Raw genomic sequence first — 20,296 nt, forward strand, 5'->3', positions numbered from 1 at the left:
TGACACGACCAGGTAGATGACCCAGCAGAAACGTTTTCTCGTTATATAAGACCATTTAGTGAACGTGTTAAGACTCAAGTTTGAAGCTTCAATCACAATGAAAATGTAAACAGTTCACTGCAAGAATAACTTTAAAAGTTCTATATAATGTGGAAAAAGTGTCAGTAAATATCTGCTGTTCTACTCTGAGCGTCCGATACTTCAGACACATTGGTCAGATTATAAAATAATGCTTTTTGTCTCGTTTCTAAAGTTGTTATGTCTTATGTCTTTTTGTGTTCACTATTTGTCTCTTGGTGGTTGTTATTTTTCTCTTTATCCCATCATTATTTGTTTTATTGACTTTCCATCACTAATTAATATTATAAATATTAACCATCACTTCTCAGAGGTTCATCTCCTGTCTCTGGCCTTTTGCCTGGAAATCATTGCTTCCAGTTTTATTTTCTGACGTTCTTCTGTCTGTCAGATTTCCCGTCTAGAACAGACCTGGACGGCGTTACGGCAGCGACACACAGAGGGCGCTATCCTGTACGAGAAAACTCTGAGGCCCTTCATGAAGAGCCTGAATGATGGACGAGGTAAGTTTCACACTAAAAAACCCACCCGACGGGGATTCCTGTCGGTGTTTTTTTCTTATTCGATGTTCGTCTGTCCTCCAGAGAGCTGTCCTCTGTCCAGCACCACCTTCCCCCACATCCTGCCTCTGCTGTCGCTGCTGGAGAAGAGCGTGGCGGTGGGCGACGGCCCGGAGCCCTGGGAGACGGTGGAGGTCGGCGTGGACGTGGTGATGTTCCACCTGGGGGCGGCCAGGACCATCGCTCAGCTGGGGGGCATCTACCGATCCAACGCCGAGACCAAACTACAGGGTAAGAGAGCTCCGAGTAGGGCCAGTTATCGTCAGATGGACGTTATCACGACAAATTCTAACAAAAATGACTTAACTTTTGGCTTAAAGGATCAAAAATTTGTCCCTAATGACTTGGTAATCGTCCAAAATGACCAAATCTGACCAAAACTATTTAAAATTTGTCCATCAGAACTCACAATTTGACCACTGTGACTCTACAAATGTACAAAACTTGATGAAACATTTGCATTTGTCTGAAATTAGTAGAAAATGTTAAGAATGACTGAAAATTAGACTAAATTCATTAAACGTTTGTTCAAAAGGACTCAAATTATGATGAAAATTCTGAAACATTTGTCTTAAAGGACCAAAAATGTGTCCATAATGACTCAGCAATTGTCCAAAATGACCAAATTTGACCAAAATTACTTAAGTTTTGTCCATACAGACTCACAATTTGACCAACAGAACTCAGAAACTGTGCATAATGACTCATAATTTGATTTTTAAAATTACTTAAACTTTGTCACAGACTCAAAAATTGTCTTCATTGATTCAAAATTGTCCAAAATGACTCAAAATTTGATCAAAATCACTAAATTTGTCCATTAAAACTCATAATTTGACCAGTGACTCAAAATTACTCAAAATTTGTCTCAAATAATTTGAAAAATGTTAAAAATGACTAAAAAATTGATAAATCCAGTAAAATTTTGTCTAAAAAGACTCAAATTAAGATGAAAATAACTTAGAATTTGTCTTAAAGGACAAAAGATTTGCCCATGACTCAGTAATTGTCCAAAATGACCAAATGTGTTACTTGTCTCTTTGTAGTCATGTTGTGTCTCTTTGTAGTTATTTGTCTCTTTGTAGTCATTTTGTGTCTCTTTGTGTCCATAATGACTCAGCAATTGTCCAAAATTACTAGACTTCTCCAAATTTACTCAAAAAGGGGACAAAATCACTCAAAATTGTCAATTTTTTAAAGAACCTTTTCAACGAATTGTGAAGTTATTTCTATTTTATTTTGCCCAGAAGAGATTTCTCCCTCCTTCTTCTTGGTTGTTCTGCTTCCGTAGAGCTGCAGGACTTTATTTAACAGTGAAAAACGAGGGTTGGACTCGTCATAAACTCACGTTCTGCTGGTTCTGATGAGGTTTGTTCCGCTGCAGGTTTCCAGGAGCAGGCCGACGTCCTGGAGATCTTCCTGACCGACTTCCAGATGAGGCTGCTGTGGGGCAGCCGGGGAGCCGAGGAGAACCAGGCGCTGAGGTTCTCCAAGTTCGACCAGGTCCTGACGGCTCTGTCCAACAAGCTGGAGCCGCCGGTCCGACGACACTGACCCCAGATCTGCTAAACGCCATCCTGTGTTTGTTCAAAGGCTGCTGGAAGCCCAGAATGGACAAAACCAGACTCTAAAAGCTCCTCAGACTCTTGAAACTCAGCAATTGTTTGACTTAGAGCTGCAGGAAACGTCTTCGTACGCCAGAATCTGAAGAGTTTTAGCAACAAACCACTAACTGCAGGATGACAGAGTCATTTTTAACCGAGGATTTGCACCACTTTCTGCCAGAAATGAACTTTATCTTCTATTTAACGTGAGCTATTCCCACCTGAGACTGTAAATACATGGTTCTGGGTTCTTCAACGTCCAACTGAAGGCTGGACCTTCTGGACACCAACACGTATCATCTGGTACCCGATAGCAGATAACAGTTCATCTGTATTCCATTTTTATTTTATTTGTGTATCATGTCCATCATGTGCTAATCGTTAGAATTTTCTAATTCTGAAGTGAATATTTAAAGTAATACAACTTTATTTTGGAGTAAAGTGCACACAGACTTCCTGTTTCGTTACATAGTATTAATGTCTACTATTTAAATAAACATGTTTACCTCACTGGAAAAGCAGTTTATTTCATGAAACCGTTTGTTTTTTCAACCAGCAAACATGAACAGTGGTGGAAGAAGATCCTTTACAGAAGAAAAAGTACCGATATATGCTCGAAAAATATTCATTTACAAGCATGAAAACTGCTAAAAGTACTCAGCAGCAGAGTCCAGTTTTATATTCAGAGACAGAAGGTAAATGTTAACCTCCAAACTTGATTAATGGAAGAAAGAAAAGTTCTGATGCACAAATCTGTCTGTTTTTGCCGAAATATTGGATCTCTGGAACATTTAGGGAAATTAGTGCAAAGTTTAGAGGAACAAAATTATTTAAAGTTTGTCCAAAATGACTCTAAAAATGTCCAAAATTTGATTTAAAAAAATAACTAAAATCAGTAAAAGTTTGTCTTAAAGGACTAAAAAAAATCCATAGTGACTCAGTAATTGTCTAAAATGACCAAAATTACTAAAATTTTGTCCATCAAAACTCACAGTTGGACCACAGTGACTCTAAAAATGTCCAGATCTTTAGTGAAACAACTCAACATTTGTCTGAAATTACTTGAAATTTTGTTTTTTAAATTGACTAAAATCAGTAAAAGTTCTTCTGAAAGGACTCAAATTGCAAAGAAAATTCCTTAACGTTTGTCTTAAAGGACTGAAATGTGTCCATAATGACTCAATAATTGTCCAAAATGACCAAACTTCACAAAAATTACAAAAATTTTGTCCATAGAGACTCACAATTGGACACAAATAACTGAAAGATTGTACAAATTGAGAAAAAAAATCACTATTTGGTGGAGCTGATAACAACTACAGTAAGATATATGTAAAATAAAGTCACAAAGGCTGGAAGATTCCATTTTTAAACATGTTAATAAAAGCTGTTACATAAATTAAAAAGTAGATAAAAAGTGCCGTATTTCCCTCTAGATGGAGCAGAGTGACGATATGAAGCAGTATTAAATGGAAATACTCCAGTAACGTAGCAGATTTATCATTTATTTGAAAACATGTGGAATTTCTTTTAATGTTTCTCCAACTGTTGTGAAATCCGAGGTTTCAAACTGACGAGTTTTGGTGAAAAACGGTCGAATTCAACAAGGTAAGTCCGACAAAAACTGTTTTACCTCAATGAAGCCTATTTTTTTTCTTTAAATACTCACATTACAGCCCTCATCGGCTCCTTGGTGAAGTATTTCCACATTAACAGCGCCCCCTACTGTCCAAAACACAGCTCTGCTCTGACGTTCTGATTATTTCTGTGCATGATTGGTTTATTAAACACATAAATGCCTGTTAACTTCCAGATTTTTCATTAATTTTTGAATTATTTGCTGATGAAACGGTTGTTTTTTATGCCATTACGACAAAATCTACATTTTTGTTTTGAGAAAACGCCCCAATATTTTTGTATGAATTCAAATGTGGATATATTCCTAATAAAATGCCACAAATTTACACAAGCAAAACATGCTTTTTTACAGATACCTTCATTTCAGTTTCTTCTGTCCAAGTGTTTATAGTTTTTAAGGTTTATTCCACCCAAAGTACAACTTTCTGTCCAATTATTTATAGATTTTAAGGGTTTTTTTTTTTTAAAACTAAAATACTACTTTCTAATGAACAAATTGTTGGTTTAATGGTTCATTCCACCCAAAATGCAACTTTCTGTCCAATTATTTATAATTTTCAAGGTTTTTTCTAACCAAAATACTACTTTCTGTCCATGTATTTATAGTTTTTAAGGTTTATTCCACCTAAAATGCTACTTCTTGTCCAAGTATTTATAGATTTTAATTTTTTTTTCAACTAAAATACAATTTCCTAATGAACAAGTAATAGATTTAATCGTTCACTCCGACTGAAATACTACTTTCTGTACCGAAATGTCTTTGCAAGAGTTTGTGCCCTCAAATGGGCTCTCATTTGTCTTTATTTACAACAAAGAGCAACAGTTCATGTATTCCTTAATGTCTTCAGTTATTTTGTTAAATTCAGACTGTTTAGATTTGTAGATGCATAATTTACTGAAAATAATCAAAAGATGATTCACATAAACAATATTTCTTTAGTTCTTACTGGTTACAAAATACAGAGTTGCATCAAATACACAGATTTTCCCATTTTAACCAAATTTCCTGTTGACAAAACTTTAATATATCTGCTAAAAATAACAAAAAATGTGTAAACACAGTGAAAACATTAATTAAAATATCTAATATTTCTTCAACTGGCTAAATTTCTTCAGAAATCAGGACTTTGTTGACTTTAAATTATTACTATTATACTTTTTATTGTTTTTGCCATTATTTTATCATATTATTGTCCTTTTTCTTATTCTTCTTAATAATAATAATAATAAGAAGAAGAAGAAGAAGAAGAAGAAGAAGAATGTATTATTATTGTTATTTTTATTGTTATTATGAGCTTGCTAGTGAACGTTTGGACTGTGATCTTCCAACGTGTCCTTCTCACTACGCCCCATGTCGTGGTGCGTTATGGGAAATGTAGTCCTCTCCGGCACACTGCTACGTGTTTCTGGTCGACTTCCGGGAAGCAGAAAGACTACAAACCAGCCGGTCGCGGCGAACGGAAGCTCGGGTCGGTTGTTTCTTCAGCCAGCGGGCAGCTAAGATGTTGGCCGTCCTGTCTGTGCTGTTTTTCTGTTTCAACCCGGTTTTGTGCGTCTTCCAGAGGCTTTACTGCAGCATCTCGGACAGCTGCGACTGCGACTTCAAGCCCAACATCAGAGGTGAGGAGTGTTGAGCTAACGGAGGTTGCTGCTAGTAGCAGTTAGCAGGCTAGCTGGGCAGCAGAACACAGTGCAGATAGTTTAGTCAGCTAACAGTCATTATTAAAACCTAATAAACATATTATGTAGGTTTAAATGGCGTTATGTAGCTGGCATTTTATTCTATAATGTTCTCGAGGGGCTAATTCAGGCTGTTACTGAAGCTAATCACTGCTTTGCTAATTGTTATGCTAGCTAGAAAAACAAGAAGTCTCCTCAGCTGCTCCTTATGATGAAGAGTCGTTTTGAAACAGGGGAAATGTCTGGACATACAGTTCAAATGCAGTAATGCTTACATTTTATTTATATATATATATATATATATATATATATATATATATATATATATATATATATATATATGTATATATATATATATATATATATACATACATATATATATATATATATATATATATATATATATATATATAAAATTCAATTAGATAATAGTTTACATTTCAATATATGAAACTTATTCTGGGCTAATAGCAGAAACTGTTTCTACTGTAAACTATTCATCCCTACCTGTACAGTCAGTTTATCTATTTATATTACATTCACATCTATATATTTGTATATTAGTGTGGTCAAACATACTGTAACATATATGTACCGTTAACTATAAACATGCTGTCTGTAAAGCACTTTACTGCTGCTTTTACACTCCTGGTTCGATGTTAAACGGCATTTTGTTCTTGTACTTTGTGCAGTGGCAATAAAGTAAAATTATTCTAATCTAATCTAAATACTAATAGCAGAAACACTTAGACTAGAGTTTATAGTCCGTCTTTACTGCACACCTGAGGCTTATTTTGACATTTAAGTAAGTGTTTTTGACAGGAATCATTTCGTCTGGATGCAAGTTAACATCCTAGAATGATTGGTGTGATTTTATAGGGGAATGTGTCTGCATGAAAAATAAAAAAATTACATTAAAATCACCAACAAAAGCTTGTCTGAAACCTTTCTCATATGTTGTAACACTGAAATAAACACCCAGAATACTGAATTGCTTTAGATGGAATTCAAATCTGACCCTTTTTTTTGGTTATTCTTCTGTCATGTAACTGAGATTGCTTCTCTTTTTGCAGCCAGATCTTCTTTTTCAGCGTTTCTCTTCTGTTCTTTGCTCATTTTGCTGCATTTCAACAAACTAAATACAGTTTAAAAGCTCTATATTTTCACAAACCCTTAAATCAGAGTAAATTCTAATCTATTTTACAGACTTTTCTTGTAGACCAGTCATGGAAAATGACAAAAAATGTTGTGTTTTAATCACTTCTTCTTACTTCACATCACAGGAAGTGTGATTTCCCGTACACATGTTGCAAAGTCGATGGTGAAACTAAATTTTGTGCATCACTTTCGTCCCAAATCAAAGCAGCAAATTTAAGAAAACAAGCTTTCAGGTGTTTTTTAACGTCGCTGTTGTTGTTTTTCTTGACTGTCAGACTTGGAGTGGGATCTCTACAAGAATGTCTTCGGTCAACATCTGGTTCAGGACGTCGTGTCCGAGGAGGTGGCCAGGTTCCTTCAGAATAAAAGCCCCGACCGGCCCCTGGTGCTGTCGTTCCACGGCTCCTCGGGGACGGGGAAGACGATGGTCAGCTCCATGTTAGGGAACCATCTGTACGGCTCGGCCATGAGCAGCCCCTACGTCCATCAGTTCATCCCCACGCTGCACTTCCCCTCAGCCCAGCGGGTCAACCGGTACCGGGTGAGTCCGTTAACGGAGTCACTGCCTTGGTTTAGTCACTTCTAGCAGCTGTTTGAATCATTGCAGGTGTGGACAGATGGCTAAATCCCAAATAAAAGGCAACAAATAGATCAAATCAAACCTGACAGTTAATCTATGAGCAGATACTTGACAAAATGACAAAAACGAGACAAAAAAGGGACAAAAATCAGTCAAAAAATGACAAAAACAAGACAACAAATGACAAGAACAAGACAACAAATGACAAAAACGAGAAAAAATGACAAAAACAACCAAAAATGGCAAAAACAAGACAAAAAATGACCAAAATATGACACAAAATGACAAAAACGGAGGCTAAAAGAGAGACTGAGAGGAAAATCAAAGCTACAGGATGAATAAAATAAATGCAGCATGAATCAGAAACAGTGAACAGAGGAGCAGGTTGTTGGAGATACATTCAGCATGGAGAAACATCTTTCTACTGATGAGCAGAGGCTCAAAACTGGACTAATATGGTCTCAAGTGATGAAAATCTCATCCACAATTAGTCAAATTGTCCATAATCAACTAAAAATTGTCATTTGGGACTAATTTCATGTCTTTTTAACAGTTTTTTAAGAATTTTGAGGCAAATTTTAAGTTATTTTAGAATAATTTCCAATAATTTGGGAGATTTTTGTGGGAGAAATACATGGTCTTCACCGGTATGGACACTAGGAAATGTTGGACGAGTTGATTCCATTTGTGTTTCTAGAAACTGTGTGCAGGACTAAATGTCACTGCTTTGTTTTGCAGAATGAGTTGAGGAGTTGGGTTCAGGGAAACCTGACTGAATGCGCCCGATCCGTCTTTATATTCGACGAGATGGAAAAGATGCCTCCGGGCCTCATCGACGTCCTGGAACCTTTTCTGGGTCCCTCACATATTGTGTTTCGCACAAACTACCGCAAAGCCATCTACGTCTTCATCAGGTAGGAAACACTCCACCAACATTCTAGCTCTTATCTGACTTTAAAGGAGTTTAAATGCTAAAAATAACATCCTTTGAAGGTGAATTTTCTGGAAGTTAATGCAGCAGGGACGCTTGTTGAAAAATATTTATATAGAGAGTGTTTTTGTGTGGGTTTTTTTTAGTGTTTTTGTGTGGTTTTTGTGTCTTGCAGCACCACAGGACAGGAGGTGATCTATAAAGTAGCTCTGGAGAACCGGCAGGCCGGACGGGAAAGAGAAGAGATCGAGTTAATGGACCTGCAGGACGCCTTAAGAGAGGCTGTTTACAGCGACAACACTAGTAAGAGTTTAACAACGACAAACGACAAAAAAACGACACAGAAAATGACAAAAACAAGACAAAAAAATGACAAAAACACAACAAAAACACAACAAAAACAGTCCAAAAAACCTGGATTTTCCAGTCGAAGCTAATTTCAGGAGAACTTGTGGCAGTCAGTTTTTGATGACATCATGTTTTGACTAAACTAAGTTGTTTCTACCCACAACAAAAATTTGGTTGGAATTGAGTGAATATTAGTTTTTGTGATATATTGTAGATTTTTATTATTATTTTAATTTAAATTAAAATAAAATAAAATTATAACAAGACAAAAAATGACAAATACAAGACAACAAATGACAAACGAGACAAAAAACAACAAAAACATGACAAAATTAGACAAAAATTAGACAAAAAACAAAGACGAAACAAAAAACAACAAAAACAAGACAAGAAATGACTAAAAACGACAAGACAAAAAGTGACAAAAACAAGAAAAAAAACGACAAAAACAAGACAAAAATGACACAAAATAACAATAACAAGACAAGAAACGACAAAAAAACAAGACAAAAATGACAAAAACAAAAAAAACGAAACAAAAAACGTCAAAAACAAGATAAGAAACAACGAAAAACGAGAAGACAAAAACAGTGAGACAAAAACGACAACAACGACAATGTATTTTGTGGATCTGTGTGTTTAATATTTGTAAATACTGAACATATTGTTGCTACTGTTCAGATTTCTGGCTGCTTTTGCTGCTGTTCTTGTATAACGCAGCTGATTTGTCCTCCAGGTGCTTTCTTCCAGTCCAGCATCATCCAGCAGAACCTCATCACCAGATTCGTTCCCTTCCTGCCTCTGACTCGTTGCCACGTCCAGCGCTGCGTCCGCTCGCAGCTCTGCCAGCGGGGGAGCTGCAGCCGCCATGACGTGGTGGAGGCAGTAGGGGGCGACATGCAGTACTCCCCCGTCCAGGACCAGTACTTCTCCACCACCGGCTGCAAGGCCGTCCCCGCCAAAATCAACTTCTTCCTCTGAGGTTTTTACTCCAGGATCTAAAGGGAAGCTCCTTCTGAGGCGAGTCAGAGATGGAAAACTGAACTCTCCTGAACTCTGAGAGCAGCGTCTCAAATACCGTGGCTTGATTTAGTTTTTAACGTCAGTATTTGTCCATCCTTAAATTATTTTCACATTAACACAGCTGGAGAGACGACACGTTCTACCTGGAACCTCTTCTGTTTGTTCTTCAACTAGAACAACGACTTTAACCCTCTGAACTCCCACAAGCAGTTTGCACTCATTTCAAGTCCAATACGAAGTCCTGAACCTCTACAGAAACAAAGAACAGAGACACAAAACGACAAAAATGAGACACAAAACATCAAAAATGTGACACTAAATGACAAAAAGCAGACATAAAATGACAAAAACGAGACAGAAAATGACAAAAACAAGACAAAAAAAACGATAAAAAGGTGACACTAAATGACAAAAATGAGGCAAAAACAACAGAAATGTGGATTTTCCAGCTACGAAGCTGATTTTAAGAAAAGTTGTGGCAGTCAGTTTTTGATGACATTTTGGAGCAAGTTGTTGGAGATACATTCAGCATGGTGAAACATCTTCTAAACTAACCCTAACAAAAATGACCGTAAGGACACACAAAATGACAAAAACTAGACAAAATAACAAAAATGAGACACAAAATGACAAAAACGAAACTGAAAACGACAGAAATGAGACACAAAACGACAAAAACTGGACAAAATGACAAAAACTAGACAAAAAACTACAGAAACAAGACACAAAATAAGACAAAAAAAGAGACAAAAAATGACAAAAATGAGACAAAAAACGAGACACAAAATAACAAAAACGAGACAAAAAAAAGAACTTCATCTGTATTTTTTCAAACTAGAACTACATTAACCCTCTAAACTCCCAAGAGAAGTTTTTACTCATTTTAAGTAAATATAAAGTCCTGAACTTCTACGGAATCAGAACATCCCAAGAAATGTCTTCTGTGCAGAATGAAAGTCCAATTTCTTACATTATTTGTCACTGAAATTAAAACAATATCTGAAAGAAACATGTATAAAACAGCAAAAAGTCTAGATATGTAACTATTTACAATTTTAATTTGTCTCCTATCTGTTTGGTTTCAACACTGCCTGCAGTTCAACCGAAAAGTTCCTAAATGGACACAACCATGACTAAAAGTCGACAAAACTCTACTTTCGTCTGTGCAGAATGGCAGAAATTATAAAGAAAAGGACACAAGAAAGTTGAATTTCTTTCGTTATTTGTCTCATTTGATTCATCCACTAGCTTTGGTTTTCTCTCATTTCCTGTCTCATTTTTGTCATTTTGTGTCTCATTTCAGCATTTTTTTGCATCTTTGGGACAGTTTGGTCTCTTTGTGGTCCCTTTGTGTATCCTTTTTGTTGTTCTGTGTCATATTTTTGGGATTTTGTGTCTTGTTTTCATCCTCGTGTGATTTTTTTGGTGCCATTTTGTGGTTGTTTTGTCTCCACATACTGCAGATATTTATCTGTTTCCATGTTTACTAGCTGCACTGCCTGCACTTCAACCTGAAATCTACAAATTTTTGTCAAATCCCTGTTGGTTACAGCTCAGTCATTCGTGGCTTTTTTGTTTTGCAGAGGAGCAACGAATTTTTTGGACTTTTTAATAGAATTTGGTTGGAAAAAACGGCTTATTTTTGGCGATATTTTAAGATGAGATATTATGATTTTAAGCTCGGTTTCAGTTAATTTTCCTGATTATCTACATTTTCTGGCTCGTCTAAATGATGTAATTAATATTTTTTTAAAAGATAACCCGCTCTTCAAACCTGCCGGCAGGTTTTGGGGTTCAGAGGGTTCATTTCTGCACAGAGAAGCTGGTTTATGTTGGTAAAAATCAATTCTCTGTCTTCATTTCACAGCTCCAGTTTTTTTTTAAAAAGAGGATGAAATTCCATACATTTCCTGGTAAGTTTTGCAGCTAAACTGTCTTTTATCTGGATGTAAACGGTGTTGGATGGTGTGGGGTTTTTTTGGTGATTAGGAAACTAAAAATGTTCCGGGACTGAAAAACATCTCGAGTCAAGCTGAGGTTCTACATCTGGAGCCACGACAGTTTTTACAAATGAAATAATAAGAAAAAAAGACGGATTTTACTTGAAAACATTAAAGCTCCAGGAGGATTCAGATCTCAGTTTGTGCCACTAGGAGGCAGCAGAGACCAGATGGAGCCAATAGACTGTTTATCATTGATGGAACCAATAGAGGAGATGAAGAATCAGTTCTATTGGATGGAAACAAACTACAGGAAGCACTTTATGGACAATTAAAGACTTTTTACTCTGGTTCTGATTCCTCACCCCTTCATCTCTACATTTCCTCCCCCTCCTCACCCCTTCATCTCTATGTTTCCTCACCCCTTCATCTCTACATTTCTCCCCTCACTCACCCCTTCTGCTCCACCTTTACTCCCCCACCTCACCCCTCACCATCCACATGTCCTCCTTCCCTCAGTCCTTCATCTTCATCTCACCTATTCTCCCCTCCCTCACCCCTTCACCTTCCCTTCCTCACCCCTTCATTTCTATGTTTCCTCACCCCTTCATCTTCCCTTCCTCACCCCTCCATCGCGTCCACAGCTACTCCCCTTCCTCCCCCCTCCCCTCTGCTGCCAATAAGGCCACTTTCACCTCCTCACCCTTTTTCCAAACGGGGGTAAAGGGTGGGTTGAAGAGGGGGGCAACAATGGGAAGCTGCTGCTGCCCTTCCTCCCCCCTCCTCCCCCCTCCTCCCCCATCAGCTCCACATCTGTGAAGCTCCTCTGTCTGCTCATTCTTCTCGCTAACCGCTCCATTATTTCCGTCTTTCACTTGTAAATGCAGCAGCAATCCTTCTGATGGGTCTTTTATCCACCGGTCGGGGGGGAGCCGGAGGGTGAGGAGGGGGTCGGGGGGGTGAGGAAGGGGTCGGGGGGGTGAGGAAGAGGAGGAGGAGTCTTCACTGGTTGGTTTTTCTTCTCTCAGGCTGGACTGTGAGGGGACAAAGAGTTAAATCCTTTTTTGTGAGTGCAGTCATTTGGGACGAATTCAGCTCCACTCACATTCATGCAGCCGTCCGTCCATCAGTCTGTCCATCCGTCTGTCTGTCCTGGGGTGACGAGGACGGACCCCGAGGTGGAGGACGGACCGCTGATATTTAGACTGATTTATCTGATTTTAGAGAAAGAAACCAAACCAAATCTGACAAAAAGTTTCCCCTCAGAACACATAAAACCTCCCAGATATTCAAGGAAGATTCACTAACTTTTTAATAAAGTGTGAGAAAAGAAAAGTCACAAAAAACTGACTCCAAAGATGTCAAATAAATTAATAAAAAATGTTATAAAAATCTATAAATTGTCTTAAAAAGGAAAAAAAAGTCAATAAAAGATGGAAAAAGTTTCAAAATGTTAAAAAAAAACAACTCCCAGATATTAAAGAAAAAATCTAATTAATAAAGTGTGAGAAAACATTAATAATAAAATGGTCCCAGAAATGCAAAAATAAATAATTTAATAAAAATCTATAAATTGTCTTAAAAAGAAAAAAATTATAAAAAGACAAAACAAGTTTCATGATGTAAAAAAAATAACCTCCCAGATATTAAAGAAAAAATAAAATCAACTGAGAGGAAAAAATTAGCAATAAAATGCCCCTAAAAATGTTAAATAAATAACTCAAAAAAATTATAAAAATCAATAAATTATCTTAAACAAAATGTGTCAAACACAGAAAAAGTTTCGCCTCAGAAAAACACGTCTGACAAAATATATATTTTTCATATCTCCCAGACGAAGAAAAAAAAATTAAAAACTATAAAATGTGAGAAAAAAAGTCATAAATAAAAAATAAATAGATCAAGATTTTTATTAAAAATGTAATAAAAATCTATAAATTGTCTCTAAAATTTGTCAAAAAAGACGGAAAAAGTGTCCTCTCAGAAAAACACCTAGATATTGAAGAAAAAAATGATAAAAATCTAAATAAAGCATCAGAAAAAAAGTAATAATAAAATGTCCCCAAAATGTAAAACAAAAAGTATAAATAAATAAATAAAAATCTCCAAAATGTCTCAGAAAGACTGAAAAATAAGAATAAAAGTCCCAAATATTCAGAAATGTGCCAAAAAGACTGAAATATATGAATTCAAATGGTCCAAATATTCATAAACTGTCCAGAAACATGAAACTGAAATATCGATAGAAGAGGTTCATTCTGTGATATTAATTACCAGTCTGTAGATTTTGGTGTTATCTTTGACCGAGTGTTTTTGAATTACCTTGCTGCAACCATAAAAAATGGTTTTCATCAGTTTTGAAGGCAGCAGACTCAAAAATAAGTCGGCGGTTCAAAACTTTTGCAGATTAACAAAACAAACCAAGAGCAAACTTCCAAAAGACAATAAAAACAGGCAGAAAGCTGAAGCTGAACCCAGGAGAAGCTGCAGATCAGAGCTGGAGGCTGGAAGATAAACTGGTGTGTGGACAGGTGAGCTGAGGATGGAGGGAGAGCTGAAGCTTTACACACTGCATCTATCTGTGTCTGCATCATGACTCCACGTGGAAAAGAATTAAACTGGAACATCTGATAGTGAGGATCCAGAAAGATCAAATGAACATCAGTGAAACACAGAAGGAGCCGTAGTAGCACTAATCATGGCTGTTTTCTGTCATTTTGTGTGCTTTTTGTGTGTTTTAGAGGATATTTTAGCAGAATCCTGTGTGTTACAGTACAACATGTCGACACACAACATGAGAACCTGAGGTTCAGTCGCTGCTTGTCGCCTCCGTGGCTCTCAGTGGGATTATCTGTTATTTTGGCTTCTGTCCTGACCTCTGCCACACACACACACACACACACACACACACACACACACACACACACACACACACACACACACACACACACACACACACACACACACACACACACACACACACACACACACACACACACACACACACACACACAGTGGATAAGGGTGGTCTCAGTGGCAGTGGAGTCTCCAGGACAACAGGTGAACAAAGGGACGCTGTGGGGGGAATGTGAGGCGAAGGGTGAGGAGGGTGAGGAGGAGGGGGAGGAGGGGAGGAGGGGAGGAGGGTGACTCCTGGAGGGCCTGATGGGAGCCGAGGTGGAGGTTGTGGGTGTCGTGTCGGGATTCAGGGGGGTTCCAGGCTGACCTTGGCCTCAGAGCGACGGTCAGATGGACTGAGAGAGGGAGGATGAAGAGAGGGAGGATGAAGAGAGGGAGGATGAAGAGAGGGAGGATGAAGAGAGGGAGGATGAAGAGAGAGGATGAAGAGAGGGAGGATGAAGAGAGGGAGGATGAAGAGAGGGAGGATGAAGAGCGGGGGGATGAAGAGAGGGAGGATGAAGAGCGGGAGGATGAAGAGAGGGAGGATGAAGAGAGGGAGGATGAAGAGAGGGAGGATGAAGAGAGAGGATGAAGAGCGGGAGGATGAAGAGAGGGAGGATGAAGAGTGGGAGGATGAAGAGAGGGAGGATGAAGAGCGGGGGGATGAAGAGCGGGAGGATGAAGAGAGGGAGGATGAAGAGAGGGAGGATGAAGAGAGGGAGGATGAAGAGCGGGAGGATGAAGAGAGGGAGGATGAAGAGCGGGAGGATGAAGAGAGGGAGGATGAAGAGAGGGGGGATGAAGAGAGGGAGGATGAAGAGCGGGGGGATGAAGAGAGGGAGGATGAAGAGCGGGAGGATGAAGAGAGGGAGGATGAAGAGAGGGAGGATGAAGAGAGGGAGGATGAAGAGAGAGGATGAAGAGCGGGAGGATGAAGAGAGGGAGGATGAAGAGTGGGAGGATGAAGAGAGGGAGGATGAAGAGCGGGGGGATGAAGAGCGGGAGGATGAAGAGAGGGAGGATGAAGAGCGGGAGGATGAAGAGAGGGAGGATGAAGAGCAGGAGGATGAAGAGAGGGGGGATGAAGAGAGGGAGGATGAAGAGCGGGGGGATGAAGAGCGGGAGGATGAAGAGAGGGAGGATGAAGAGAGGGAGGATGAAGAGCAGGAGGATGAAGAGAGGGGGGATGAAGAGAGGGAGGATGAAGAGCGGGAGGATGAAGAGCGGGAGGATGAAGAGAGGGAGGATGAAGAGAGGGAGGATGAAGAGAGAGGATGAAGAGCGGGAGGATGAAGAGAGGGAGGATGAAGAGTGGGAGGATGAAGAGAGGGAGGATGAAGAGCGGGGGGATGAAGAGCGGGAGGATGAAGAGAGGGAGGATGAAGAGCGGGAGGATGAAGAGAGGGAGGATGAAGAGAGGGAGGATGAAGAGCGGGAGGATGAAGAGAGGGAGGATGAAGAGCGGGAGGATGAAGAGAGGGAGGATGAAGAGCGGGAGGATGAAGAGAGGGAGGATGAAGAGCGGGGGGATGAAGAGAGGGAGGATGAAGAGCGGGAGGATGAAGAGAGGGAGGATGAAGAGATGGAGGATGAAGAGTGGGAGGATGAAGAGAGGGAGGATGAAGAGAGGGAGGATGAAGAGAGAGGATGAAGAGAGGGAGGATGAAGAGAGGGAGGATGAAGAGCGGGAGGATGAAGAGAGGGGGGATGAAGAGAGGGAGGATGAAGAGCGGGGGGATGAAGAGCGGGAGGATGAAGAGAGGGGGGATGAAGAGTGGGAAGATGAAGGCCGTGACGCCTCTTCAAACCCGCAGTGATTAATGAGAAAGCAGCCAGCGAGGCCCCACTGACCCCTGAGGACTCAGGTCTGTGACTTGGTCACTTTCCCAGCACTTCTGATTGATGAGCGACTCCTTTCCCACAACAAATTATGGTAATAACTCTGAAAGGAGCGGAGGAGCTGCAGCTGCTCGGCTCTCTGATCCCTCCGAAGCAGCAGCAGCAGCATTAATGCGGCTTTCTGCTGCAACAGGCTTCCACAGGATGTGCAGGAATGAATTCTGACATGTTTTAAAAGTCCGGCTTTCAGGCTTTTCCTGTGGCACCAACAGTAAATGTTCATATCACAACATCTACTTGAAACATTGCTACTACATTTGGTCAGAAATAGCATTAATATCACCTTTATGCTCATTTTGTAGCCCCAAACCCACACAGTTCATCCTGTGTGCTTCACTGTCAGGACTAAGTATTCACTGTGGAAGTCCTGGGAGACGCAAAATGACCTCAAAGAGACACAAAACGACACAAAACAACACAAAAACACACAAAGCGACCACAAAATAACCTAAAAACACACAAAAAGACCACAAAGAGACACAAAATATCCTCAAAACACACAAGATGTCCACAGAGACACAAAATGACACAAAACAATACAAAAAAACCTCAAAAACACACAAAATGACGACAAAGAGACACAAAACAATCTCAAAAACACACAAAATGACCGCAAAATAACCTCAAAAACACACAAAACAACCTTAAAAACATACAAAATGACAACAAAATAACCTGAAAAACACACAAAATGAGCTCAAAAAGACACAAAATATCTCCGTGCTTCACTGTCAGGACTATGCTTTCACTCTGGTAGTCCAGGTCAGGTTCACACCGATTTTTTTTGTCCTAAAATCAGTAAAATTTTCAAGAATTTTAGTCCAAGACACATCACAATAAACCTGACAACATGCAGTAAGAATCTACATCCATCTTCATTACCAGAAATATTCAAATTTGCAGCAAAAGTTGTTTTCTTTTAAATGGTACAGTCAGCTGTGGTTTCTGTAAATGCAATCAAGTTAAAGCTTTGAAGATTTCAACACACGTTTTTTTGTGTTGATATTTGCCTCGTTTTTTCGGATAACGGAGAAGAGGACGTGTCTTTGGGGCTTTTCTCTGGATCATATTTTCTTCTTCCTGTTTGATGATTAAATGTCATGAAGGAAAAAAACTCTGGTGCTGAAAATAAACAAAGCAGGCGATTGGCCGAGAGGAGGGTGATGTCAGAGCGCCGCTGCAGCTGGGCTCAACAGTGGTGCAGTGTGTGTGTGTGTGTGTGTTATATATGTGTGCTAGTGTGTATGTGTATATATAATGCGTGTTAGTGTGTGTTTTGTGTATATAGTGTGTGTGTGGTGATGGCGGCGGCGTCTCCGGCTGGTGACGGATGGCGGCTAGGAAACAGAAAACAGCTTAAACACACACTTTGTGTGTGTGTGTGTGTGTGTGTGTGTGTGTGTGTGTGTGTGAGAGAGAGAGAGAGAGAGAGAGTGGGTGTGGGGGGCAGATATCATATATTGGCTGTCACACCTCCAACCGAAAACAGAAAAACTCCTTTTAGCCTTTTTAGCCTTGCTAGCGCTTAGCGGTGGCGACATGCTGCACCTCAAGTTGTGCCTGTTCACAGTGCACATGCACGTGCACACACATGCACGTGCACAAAAATTGGCTCCCGCACTAACAAAAACCCGTTTCCGTGGAGTCACCGGAGGTCATTTCCAGCTTTCTTGTGTGTTTCCCATCGCTTGTTTTTGTAGCTGGAGTGTGTGTGTGTGTGTGTGTGTGTGTGTGTGTGTGTGTGTGTGCGTGTGTGTGTGTGTGTGTGGGGGGGGGGTCACATCATATGGACATCTGCAGTCCCATTCACACCCCCAACCACCAAAAAACATGAACCCCCTTTTAGCTTTTAGCCTTGCTAGCGCTTAGCGGTGGCAACTCGCACCTGTTCACAGTACACACACACACATGCACGTGCACACACACTCATGCACACACACTAATAGCTTCCCCACTACTAAAAAAACCCGTCTACGTGGCGTCACCGGAGGTCATTTCCAGCTTTCTCGCGTGTTTCTCGACGTAGATTTTTGCAGCCGGAGTGTGTGTTTGTGTGTGTTTTTGTGTGTGTATCTTGGTATGTGTATGTGTGTGAGAGTGACGGGCGTAGTGGGGTGTAGTGGGATGAGGGGGTGTGGGTGGGGTGACATCATATGGACATCTGCAGTCCTGTTCACACCCCCAGCCACCACAAAAACATGAACCCCCTTTTAGCTTTTAGCCTTGCTAGCGCTTAGTGTTAGCTTTGCGTCCAGTCGTACGTGTTTGTGGTGCTCACACACACACACACACACACACACACACACACACACACACACACACACACACAAAATGTCTTCCCGCCAGTAAAACCCGTCTATGTGGAGTCATCGGAGGTCATTTCCAGTTTTCTTGTGTGTTCGTCGACGCTGATTTTGGCAGTCGGAATGTGTGTTAGTGTGTGTTTTTGTGTTTTTGTGTGTGCGTGTGTGTGTGTGTGTGTGTGAGTGTGTGTGTGTGTGTGTGTGTGTGTGAGTGTGTGTGTGTGTGTGTGTGAGTGTGTGTGTGTGAGTGTGTGTGTGTGTGTGTGTGTGAGTGTGTGTGTGTGTGTGTGTGAGTGTGTGTGTGTGAGTGTGTGTGTGTGTGTGTGTGTGAGTGTGTGTGTGTGTGTGTGTGTGTGTGTGTGTGATGGGAATCAGGGGTTGAGAAGGGGGGGATGCTGGGAAAGGAGGTCGTGATGTGACGTCACCCCTGCGACGCTGCCACTCCTCCTCCATCCTTTTACTGTGTGTGTGTGTGTGTGTGTGTGTGTGTGTGTTTTTGTGTGTGTATCTTGGTATGTGTGCGTGTCTGTGTGTGTGTGTGTGTGTGTGTGTGTGTGAGACAGCGATGATGACACAGCACGGGTCACATAACGGTGAAGGTGGAGGAGGTGGGGTCGTCATGGAGACGTGGAGGAGGAGGCGAGTGACCCGGAGCTGCATCCAACCTGACGACCCGGAAACGTTTTAACATTTTAACGTCTGAAACCACATTTATAGTCTCCGAAAACACACAGGAAGCTCCCAACGTGCACGGAAACGACCAAACACAAGAAACCTGACAAATATTATTTTCTTCTGCACAAAATAAATTGTTATTTACAGAAATTATCTTCAATTTTCAGAGTGTTTCATTTGTAATTCTGGATAATATTTTTGAGGCCTCTAAAAATGAAAAAACAAAACTATAAATGAACAACTGATAATTCTATTTTCTCCTGTACAAAATGTTTTATTTAAATTAATTACTCTAATTTTTTGCAATTTTTCTAGCTGATTTTTATTTAAAAATTTAACCTGCTTGGGCATTTAAAAATAAAAGATAAAAACTAAAAACGTGAACACGTGACAAGTATTAGACAAAAATTTGTTTTTGAAAGAAATTTCTTCTCAGTTTTTGCAGTTTTTCTAGTAGATTTTTATATAAATGTTTCCCTGACTGGGCCTTTAAAATAAATTAAAAAATAAAATAAAAACATAGAAATGAACACCTGACAAACATGAGTTTCTCTAGCATAAAAATATGTTCTTCTTATTATTTTTTTTTAATTCTCTTTAAAAAAAAATTTTGGCTGTTTTTCTTGTTGATTTTTATAGAACATTTTACCTCTTCAGGCCTTTAAAAATTTTAAAAAGAAACTATAATTGAAAATCTGACAAATATTATTTTCTCCACAAAATATTAGCTTATTTATTATTATTATTATTATTATTATTATTATTATTATTATTATTATTATTATTATTATTATTATTATTATTTATTATTATTTATTTATTTATTTATAAGGTATTTCTCTTAAATTTTTGTAGTTTTTCTTATAATAATTATAATTATTATATGGTGTTATATATATTTAATAATTATATAATCATTTTTTACCCTCTTCGGCCTAAACGCTAAATGCATTGATCACGAGTTAAAAGAGATAAAAT

At 39.3% G+C, this 20,296-nt stretch overlaps 2 protein-coding genes across 5 annotated transcripts in view; both read left to right on the forward strand.

Annotated features, from left to right (window-relative positions):
• Nucleotides 1-2,763, forward strand: part of sh2d3cb (SH2 domain containing 3Cb) — a 56,714-nt gene extending 53,951 nt beyond the window's left edge. For 2 of the 4 annotated variants that reach the window (XM_055011083.1, XM_055011086.1), the window contains 3 exons: nt 470-581; nt 663-869; nt 2,023-2,763. In XM_055011083.1, coding sequence (XP_054867058.1) covers nt 470-581; nt 663-869; nt 2,023-2,192 — 489 coding nt within the window. In that variant the 3' untranslated portion in view covers nt 2,193-2,763. Of the gene's footprint in view, nt 1-469; nt 582-662; nt 870-2,022 lie in introns of those variants that run through there. The other 2 variants (XM_055011084.1, XM_055011085.1) reach the window with 1 other exon arrangement.
• A 2,567-nt stretch (nt 2,764-5,330) lies between these two features.
• On the forward strand, nt 5,331-11,890 carry tor2a (torsin family 2, member A). The gene is made up of 5 exons (XM_023288026.3): nt 5,331-5,500; nt 6,994-7,259; nt 8,037-8,212; nt 8,405-8,532; nt 9,314-11,890. The coding sequence occupies exons 1-5, from the start codon at nt 5,383-5,385 to the stop codon at nt 9,556-9,558; spliced, it is 933 nt and encodes a 310-aa protein (XP_023143794.2). The 5' UTR covers nt 5,331-5,382; the 3' UTR covers nt 9,559-11,890.
• Nucleotides 11,891-20,296: the final 8,406 nt, after the last annotated feature.

The sequence above is a fragment of the Amphiprion ocellaris genome, chromosome 6 (assembly GCF_022539595.1).
Source record: "Amphiprion ocellaris isolate individual 3 ecotype Okinawa chromosome 6, ASM2253959v1, whole genome shotgun sequence".
In the NCBI taxonomy this organism is placed as follows: Eukaryota; Metazoa; Chordata; class Actinopteri; family Pomacentridae; genus Amphiprion; species Amphiprion ocellaris.

Excerpts from the sequence above, each read along its gene's own strand:
- tor2a (XM_023288026.3), top strand. The coding sequence starts at position 5,383 with ATGTTGGCCGTCCTGTCTGTGCTGTTTTTCTGTTTCAACCCGGTTTTG. Across the intron at positions 7,260-8,036 it reads AGCGGGTCAACCGGTACCGG|AATGAGTTGAGGAGTTGGGT; the intron begins GTGAGTCCGTTA and ends TTTGTTTTGCAG. Across the intron at positions 8,213-8,404 it reads GCCATCTACGTCTTCATCAG|CACCACAGGACAGGAGGTGA; the intron begins GTAGGAAACACT and ends TGTGTCTTGCAG.